Source organism: Hevea brasiliensis, chromosome 15 (genome assembly GCF_030052815.1).
Source record: "Hevea brasiliensis isolate MT/VB/25A 57/8 chromosome 15, ASM3005281v1, whole genome shotgun sequence".
Classification (NCBI taxonomy): Eukaryota; Viridiplantae; Streptophyta; class Magnoliopsida; order Malpighiales; family Euphorbiaceae; genus Hevea; species Hevea brasiliensis.
The window spans coordinates 72,331,164-72,340,700 of NC_079507.1; the positions used below are offsets into that span (position 1 = coordinate 72,331,164).

Here is a 9,537-nt window from a genome sequence, read left to right on the forward strand (position 1 = left end):
TTATAGATTCTTAACAATAATTGGTTAATGCTATTAATGTAATGTCATTTATTATTTAGTTTATTACTGTTATTGTTACATCCTCCTTTCTCTAACAAAAAAGAGCTTCTTTTTTTTTTTGTTGCAAATGTTGCAGTGTAATTGTATGGAAAAGCCCATTTGATTTTGTAGTGTAGTACTTTATTTTATTGATGATACATTCCTTCTTCAAGTTAACTCATAATTTAATAATACAGGTAGTTAATCGCATCTCTTGACAATTTTGAATCCAGTGTATAAACATAAATTTATCTCTTGACAATTGTATTATGCTCATTATTTTGTAGTGATTGACCCAAAGAAAATTATAATTCAACTTTAATTATAATTTTTATAAAATAGCAAATAATTTATAATTCAACTTTATAAACTATGAAGACAAATTAAAGATAAAATTAATTTTAAAGTATCACAACAAATATAATATTTTAGTAAATTAATAATTTTCTTTAATCACAACAACCATTAATATGTTTGTCCTGCCATTAATCTCTTTGTCCCACCATTTCATCACCTTCTGCCCAACTCCAAACACAGGTAATTAGTTAATTTCTCCGCAATTTTTTTCACAAATAGTGGTGATGTATGTGTGTTTTTTTGTGCCTTTGATTTGATTATTTATCTACTTAAGGGTTTCTATGATTCCGTTCTTTTGTTATATTTATTGCAGCACAATATGTACACACGCAATTTTTGTGTTGTTTTGGTTTTGTTTAGTCATTGACTTGGGCAGTGATAGCGTACACCATGTGTTTGAGAAATCTACTGTGTGAAGTGGTTGGTATTTTAGTGCAGTAATAGTGTGCACAAATGAGTACAAAGTCATCTTAGATTGAATATGCTATTAATCATTATGTAGAAGAAATATAAATAGAAGTGTATTAATTTAGGGTAATGTGTTGTGTATACGCTTGCTGGCTATGTGTTAAAAATTAATGGTGAATAGCTTCTAGAATACAACAAAAAAAAACTTGGGTAAAGAAGAGTTTGTTCTTTGAGACTTTGCAGCTGTAAAGTGCTTTTGTGCATTGATTTCCTAATGTGATAGTTCCCAAATTTGGCAATTGGTCGTGTGGGGAAGGATGAGTATTTGTGATGCTTAAAGGAGCATCCTAGCAATGCAAAATTGATACCTAGTTTTTTTTTCAGTTGTTTAACTTTCAGGTCATGTCAGTCACTTCATTTCTGGAAGAATCATGCCTCTGTCCATGTAAGTTTATTATTATATTGATATTTACTTATTTAGCTCCATTTTTTATATATTTGCTTCATTTAGTATGCTCTCTGTAATGCCCATTAACTTACTTAAATAACATTTTTCCTTTAGCGTTGGTTTAGTGCATTAATCAAGCTTGGAGAATTTTTTTTCTTCACGCAAAGAAAAAGTCTTATTGTCTACTATAAAAGAACAACTTGGTCTTTTATATGCAGTGCTAGTTTTTTATGGTTAGGAATTATAACCTTATTGCCTCCTGTATTGATTGGCCACTCATTGTTCAATAATTGAGTTTGTAATTTTTCCCATATGAGCCACCTATGTTTGATTCAGAGAATCAAGAAGGATCAGGTGGTCTAATATACGGTTTATGGTAGAAGCACCTACATAGCACCTCCTATGTGGTTTGTAAATCATTGGCACTAATTCACTAACAAACTTGTATGCATATTTTATTTTCCTTTTATTTTGGAATTTTCTTGTCTTTTTGTAGTTCCACTTTAATCATTCTACCATCTTGTAGGTTGATCTTTGATGTTTCATGCATCAAAAGATTCGAAAGTTTCACGCATCAATATACTTGCTAGTCCGGGTGGAGCAGAAGCGTTTGAATTAGTTGCAAAGTTCTGTTATGGTGAAAATGTTGAGATTACATTATCAAATATTACTAAACTTGTAACTTGTATGGTTAACTTATACTTTTATATAATATATGGTATTTTTATTTACTAATTATTATAAATTTTATTATTATATTTATTTGTATTTATTACTAATTATATCAACATATTAATTCTTGATTAACTATTTTTTGTTTATTACTAAAAAATTAGAATATTAAAAAAATTGAAAAAATTAATTTTGTGACTAATTGTAATCTATCACAAATTTGTGACGGAATGATCCCTCAGAATTTTATGACGGAAAGTTTTCCGTCACAAAAAAAAAGTTAGTCAAAATTATGATGGACAATATTTTGTGATGGATTTATCATCACTAATCTTTTTCAATTTTGTGACAGATGTTTCGTCGTAATTCTATCACAAATTTGTGACGAATTTTTCTTATCCGTCACTAAAAGTTTGTAACAAACAAAATTATGACGTCAATTTTTTCGTCACAAATCCGTCACAAAATTAGATTTGTGACGGATTTTTCTGTAGTAAATCTGATTTTTTCTTGTGATACTGTTATTTAAGTTTGGTTTCTGATAATCCTTCTCCCAATTTCAGCTTTTGCTGTTAAGTGATGTATCTGCGATTGTCGATCGATCAATGAAATTCGCAGTTAAAAAAATATGTTTCTTTCAAAAGAAAAAACAAAAAGATACCAATAAGATTTAGGAGCCTCAATGAATATCAAAAAATAAAAAGATTCTGACCCTTTAGCCACTGTCAGTCTGAGAGCTGTTGAAGAATCATTATAGAAGGCAGTATGCCCATATCTAAAAAAAAAAAAAAAGAGGGCCATATCTGAGCAGTAGCTGGCCTGTGGACATTTATATTATGGACGCAACATGCATGCCTAGCTCTGACATACATGCATGCCCATATCTGACATTTACATTATGCTTTATTACTGTATGTAAAACAGATGCATTTTGATCGAATTATGATGAAAATCCTCGTAAAAAAATAACTAAATTTAATGATTGAATATTTAAATTGTAATAAAAAATATTTGCGTAAAATTTCTAATTTTGAAAAATATTGCAAACATATTATACTACTCTCTCAGACATTTGAATTTGACATTGAGATGTCTTCTAAACCAGTAAATCAATATGATCTCTTATATATATATATATATATAACACAAGGGAAAATTAAATCATAAGAAATTTCATTTCTTTGCTAAGTTGTTTTCAACAAAGAAGGATCATCTGAGTCCAATACTAATATGGTAAAACCAATCTAAGATTGGACTGTTATATGACTGATATATACATGTTGATTTAGAGAAGGACAACTCTCTACTATAGGAGAGTATGGTACAATTACAACTACTAAACTACACATCAAATAACTATACAAGATAAATACAATATCTTTACATCATCTCTAACACACCCCCACAATTCTAACCTGGTTTAACTTGAATTGTTAGACGTCAAGTGAGTAGTTGATGTAGAGATCAAGTTAAAGCCTCCTTAAGAACATCAACCAGTTGGTCTTTCAAGGATAAAAACCAGACCTGAAGTTGTTTGGAGGTTACTAAGTCATGAACATAATGAAACTCTACTTCAATATGTTTCATGCAGGCATGAAATAGAGGGTTGGCAGAAAGGTAAGTCACTCCGATATTGTCACACCATAAAATGGGAACAATGGGAGAGACTTGTGATATTTCTCGAAGTAAAGATTGGATCCAAACCACTTCTGTTGCAGCTGCACCAACTGCGTGGTGTTCAGCTTCAGTAGAGGAACAAGCGACGGTATTCTGCTTTCTAACGGACCAAGAGATAAGATTGCTGCCCATAAAGATAGCATATCCGGATGTAGACTTCCAGTCATCTAAGCTGGATGCCCAATCAGCATCACTATATACATTTAAAGCAGAACTAGTCAACTTGGAAAGAAAAACCCCATGGTGCATTGTTGCTTTGAGATAGCGAAGAATCCTTTCTATTGTTGCCTTGTGAGTTTCAGTAGGATTGTGAACAAATTGGGACACTTTGTATACTGAGAATGATATATTAGGACGTGTAAGTGTGTTAGGGTTTTGGATCCCTAACAAGAGAAATTAGGAGAATAGTAGAAGAAGAAGTAACTGAGAAAGAAGAAGTAAGAAAGAGGATCGGAAGAAAGAAGAATTAGGGAGAAAATTAGAGAGAAAAAGAAGAATATTATTTCTGAAATTTCAGTTATGCAATTACAAAGTAACTCCCAGCTTTATACACTTTAGCGCTTGTAATCGCTTATCTAATCGATTTAATTTGTTTACTAATCAATTCCAGACTAATCAATTCCAATTTTATTGACTTCTATAATCGCCATCGCCTACTCTCCTTGATTACAGCCTTTCCCTCCTTTTTATTCCTAAACTTCTTCCTATAATATGTAACAATACCTCTCCCATTACCACATTCTTGTCCCCAAGAATGTGAAAATTCAGGGAATTGAGCTAAGAGAGAAGCTTGATCTTCCCAAGTAGCATCTTCAGCAGGTAGATTAGCCCATTTAATGAGGCCTTGAAGCACATGCTGCTTGTCTCTTGTAATAACTCAGTCTCAGAAACCTTCTCAGAGCAACAATAACCCTTTCCTCTATCATTGTTGGTAATTCCACAAAGGGGTTACTTTATCTCCTAGTTTCCTCATTAAAAGAGAAACATGGAAGACAGGATGTATAGAGGAACTAGGTGGCAATCGCAATCTGTAGGCCACCGAGCCAACCCTTTCCAACACTAGATATGGACCATAATACTTGGCAAAGCTTCAATGAAGTCCTAAGGGCAATAGAAGATTGCCTGTAAGGTGAAGTTTCAAATAGACCCAATCTCCCACAAAGAAACTCCCTTTCACTTCTCTTTTATCGACTTGATGCTTCATTCTCTGTGTGCAAATGACAAATTTTCCTTAAGAATAGAATTCATATGTTGTCATTGTTCCAAATATTCAGCTACAAAGACCAACAATGAGGCAACTCGATGGAATTCTTGGCGTAAATGGAGAAGAATACCCATAAAGAGCTTCAAAAGGGGACATCTTAATTGCACTATGATGAGAAGAGTTGTACCACCATTCTGCTAACGAAAGCCATTTACTCCAAGAAGAAGGTTGCAAGTGACACATGCATCTCAAATAGGCCTCCAAGCACTGATTTAATCTTTCAGATCGCCCATCGGTTTGAGGGTGATATGCTGTGCTAAAAGCATTTGTTACCAACAAAGATTTATTGAGTTCCTTCCTATAGAGAATAGTGATAATTTTGTCTCTTTCTTATATTATAGATTGAGGAATTCCGTGAAGTTTAAACACAGAATCCTTAAAAATTTTGGCCATCAAGAAGTCAGAAATGGATGTGTTAAGGGAAGGAAATGGGCATATTTTGTCAATCTGCAAATAACTACTAGAATAGTATCTTTCCCATTTGATTTTGGCAAATACTCTATGAAATCCATAGAAATTTGTTGCCAAGGTTGAGTAGGAATCTCCAATGGTTGCAATAAACCGGGGAAGCACAATGCTCGATTTGCACCTAGCACAAGTATCACAAGTTTTGATAGATCGCATAACATCACCAACATACTGTGCCAAAAAAATGTTTTTTCAACCTCATGTGAGTAGCATGCACCCTGAATGTCCCCAACCGCAGGTCTTTGTGATAAAGTGCCAATAAATTACGCCTCAAACCGTAGCAAATTTCCACATACATTCTATCCTTATAATGGATCAGTCCATTTTTCAACCTATAACCAGGATATGCATTAGGATCCAATGAAAGAGTTCTTTGCAACTCTAATGCTTTCTCATCACCCTCATAACTATGAACCAAATTGGACATCCAAGTTGGTGTAACAGAAGAATTGGACAGTTGCAATACATTGACTTGCTGAACTGTCCTATCAGGCCTTCTAGATAAGGCATCAGCCACTTTATTTTCAACTCCTTTTCTATAGAGAATTTTATAATCAAGGCCTAATAATTTTGAAATTCCCCTCAGCTGTAATCCAGTATGTAACCTTTGCTCTAAAAGATGCTTGATACTCTCATGGTCAGTTTTTATGAAGAATTGACCTTGCTCCAAGTAATGTCTCCATTTAGAGACAGCAAAGGTAATGGCCAAAAGCTCCTTTTCATACACAGATAGGGTCTGTGATCTAGGTCCAAAAGCTTTAGAAATAAAAGCAATAGGATGATTCTCCTGTTGCAATACTGCACCCATTCCCCAGTTGCTAGCATCAGTCTCAATAACAAAATTTTTTCCGAAATTCGGCAAAGCAAGAACAGGAGCTTCAGTTATAGCCTGCCTGAGCCTGTTAAAGGCTTCTTGAGCTGCTGGACCCCATTGGAAAGCATCCTTCTTCAATAAATCTGTCAAGGGTTTACTAATGATACCATAGTTCCTTATAAACTTTCGATAGTAGCTAGTGAGCCCCAAAAAACTCCTCAATTCCTTAACAGAAATAGGGGTTGGCCAAGTAATCATGGCCTGCACTTTCTTTGGATCTGTTGCTACCCCTTCCCCTGAAATTATATGACCCAAATACTCCACTTGAGTCTTCCCAAAAGAACATTTGAACATTTTTGCATATAATTGCTGCTCTTGTAGAACCTTAAACACCACTTCTAGGTGCTGCAAATGTGTCTCCATATTATGGCTGTAGACTAAAATATCATAAAAAAAAAACCAGAACAAACTTTCTCAAATAAGCCTGAAATATGTGGTTCATCAATGCCTGGAAGGTTGCTGGGGCATTGGTAAGCCCAAAAGGCATCACAGTAAACTCATAATGGCCTTGGTGAGTTCTGAATGCAGTTTTGGGTATGTCTGGAATATGCATTCTTATTTGATGATACCCTACTCTAAGTTCTATCTTGGAAAAAACACAAGCTCTATGCAATTCATCCAGTAGATCATCAATAATAGGAATAGGGAACTTATCCTTGATTGTTTGATCATTCAATTTCCTATAATCAACACAAAATCTCCATGTCCCATCTTTTTTCTTCACTAGAAGGACCGGAGAATAATATGGGCTAGTACTAGGCTGAATGATATGAGATTGCAGCATATCAGAAACTAACTTTTCAATTTCAACTTTCTGAAAATGGGGATACCTGTATGGCCTAACATTAATGGCCTGAGAAGTTGAATTCAATGGAATGGAATGATTGTGGCTTCTAAATGGTGGAAGGCCATGGGGTTCCTCAAAAATACTATGATACTTTTGCAATAGCTGCTCTAAACCCTCACCCACATGCATCGCACTTGCATTAACAATGTAATCATTTTGCTCACTTTCTGAAACTGAAACACAAAAAATAGGTGTTGCTAAATCAGTCCCTCCTTTTTGAAGTAATTTAGAAATAGTATCACAGGATTTCAGAATAGATCCTGAAGAGTAATCATTCAGCCCTTGTAAAACAATTGGTTTCCCATAACCACTCAATATAACCCTTGAAGCCTTAAAATCAAACAAAATTGGATTAAAACTTTTAAGCCAATCAACCCCTAAAATCATATCGAAACTTCCCAACTGCAGAATCCTGAAGTCAAAATTGAAATGATGAGACTGCATTTGCCAAGAAAAGTGTTGACATTTGTGTTCACAAGTAATTTTCCTCCCATCAGCAACAGAAATATGGGCAGCTGGTATTTCCACCATTGGAAGCTTCAATTCCTTAGCAACTTTCCTATCCAAGAAGCTATTAGTACTCCCTGTATCAATAAGAATCACCAACTGTCTACTTTTATGCTTCCCCAAGACTTTAATAGTTTCATTCCCTTGCTTCCCTTCCACAGCATATATTGATAGCATAGGTTCTCCCATATTTTCCAACTCCTGTGATTCCTCTAACATATTCAAACCTTCTTCCTCATTTTCCCCTTCTAATTCCTTAATCTGCACAGCCATTGCAGTCTTAGGTTTACATAAGTGCCCAGGTACAAACTTCTCCCCACACTTGTAACAAGGTCTTGGGTTGGTTTTAGTAGTTGAATTAGGTTGATTGGAAGGTTTGTTGACTGAAGAATTGGCTGTTACAACAGGGGTAGTACTGCTAGTAATTGTTTTGTTCAAAGAAAAATTTGGCTTAGGAAGAGAATTAACAAGAGGTGGTCTTGGAGGTAAGAGTATAGTTGACTAGATCTAGAATTTTGGTTGGGTTGGCTAGCATTTGTAAAACTGAAGTTATTGCCAGAATTGTTATTGTTAGGATTGCTGTAAGAATTAGGTCTAAAACTTACAGTGGTATAAGAATTCTTAGCAGGACCTTTGTACCTTCTGGTATTATCCAAAAGTTGCTCTTGCAGTCTAGCAACCTCAATTGCTTGAGAAAGAGTGGTTGGTTTCATCATTCTTACCATAAGTCTCACCTCATCCTTCAAACCCCCAATAAATCCTGAAAGAAAATAGGATTCACCCAAATCTGGCATAACCCTCTCCATTCTAATCCTTAGATCCTCAAAAGTATCTTGATATTCATCCACAGTCCCCTCCTGCCTTAACTTCATAAATTCCTCAATAATATCTTGTAACCCTTGATCCCCAAACCTCTCACAAATACTCTGCTCAAATTCCTTCCAAGAATGACTCTTTTCCCTATTCCAGTTATGAAACCATGCATCTGCCTTATCAGTTAAAAACAGACTAGCAATCCCAATCCTTTTATCCATTGGCACTCCATACACATCAAAATATTTAACACATTTCCTAATCCAAACCCTAGGAGCATTTCCATCAAAAGTCATCAATTCAATCTTAGGCAGATAAGGGTTTGATCCCTCACAACTAAAAGAATTATTAGAGTTTCTAGAATTACCTTGAGAAGGAATGGGTAACAGCCCCCTATTTTCATGCACTCTAGATCTGTCCAACAGCCCCCTGTTTTCATGCACTCCAGGTCTGTCCTCATCACTGCTACAAATTTCCTTTCCTTTTTCTTTGTTTTTATCCTCCATCATAATGCTCATGAAAGCCCGAAATTCCTCCCTGAAAGAATTAAGTTCCAGAGAAGTTTTCTTTGCCTCCTCCTTCATTCCTCGAGTCTCCTCTTGGAGATCTCTCATTTTCTCCTCTAGTTCAGCAATCTTGACCATCTCAGAACTCACCACTACAGATCTAGTCATGTTTCCAACTCACAAGAATCAACAATTGAATCAATCCCACCACGTACCAGCTCTGATACCAAATGTTAGGGTTTTAGATCCCTAACAAGAGAAATTAGGAGAATAGTAGAAGAAGAAGTAACTGAGAAAGAAGAAGTAAGAAAGAGGATCGGAAGAAAGAAGAATTAGGGAGAAAATTAGAGGGAAAAAGAAGAATATTATTTCTGAAATTTCAGTTATGCAATTACAAAGTAACTCCCCAGTTTTATACACTTTAGCAGATTTATCGCTTATCTAATCGATTCATTTGTTTACTAATCAATTCCAGCTGTTTATTGACTTCTATAATTGCCATCAGCTACTCTCCTTCAGTTACAACAACCTTTCCCTCCTTTTTATTCCTAAACTTCTTCCTATAATATGTAACAAAGTGATAAGTATTGCAGACCTCCAACTATTGTTCGGTATAAGTGTGGATCTTTAGCTGGTTCACTGACTGCCTGGCTTAGC

At 34.9% G+C, this 9,537-nt stretch overlaps 1 protein-coding gene and 1 long non-coding RNA gene across 2 annotated transcripts; one reads left to right on the forward strand and one right to left on the reverse strand.

Annotated features, from left to right (window-relative positions):
* The first annotated feature begins 422 nt into the window (after positions 1 to 422).
* On the forward strand, positions 423 to 1,981 carry LOC110644612 (uncharacterized). Its single transcript, XR_009144253.1, has 2 exons — positions 423 to 1,249; positions 1,779 to 1,981. It is a non-coding gene; the product is annotated as an uncharacterized LOC110644612 (long non-coding RNA).
* A 1,407-nt stretch (positions 1,982 to 3,388) lies between these two features.
* On the reverse strand, positions 3,389 to 9,048 carry LOC131174126 (uncharacterized). Its single transcript, XM_058137198.1, has 5 exons — positions 8,167 to 9,048; positions 6,777 to 7,822; positions 5,531 to 6,577; positions 4,325 to 4,467; positions 3,389 to 3,984 (listed from the first exon to the last, which is right to left on the reverse strand). Exons 1-5 carry the CDS (start codon positions 9,046 to 9,048, stop codon positions 3,389 to 3,391), a joined length of 3,714 nt encoding a protein of 1,237 aa, XP_057993181.1.
* Between the last annotated feature and the right edge of the window lie 489 nt (positions 9,049 to 9,537).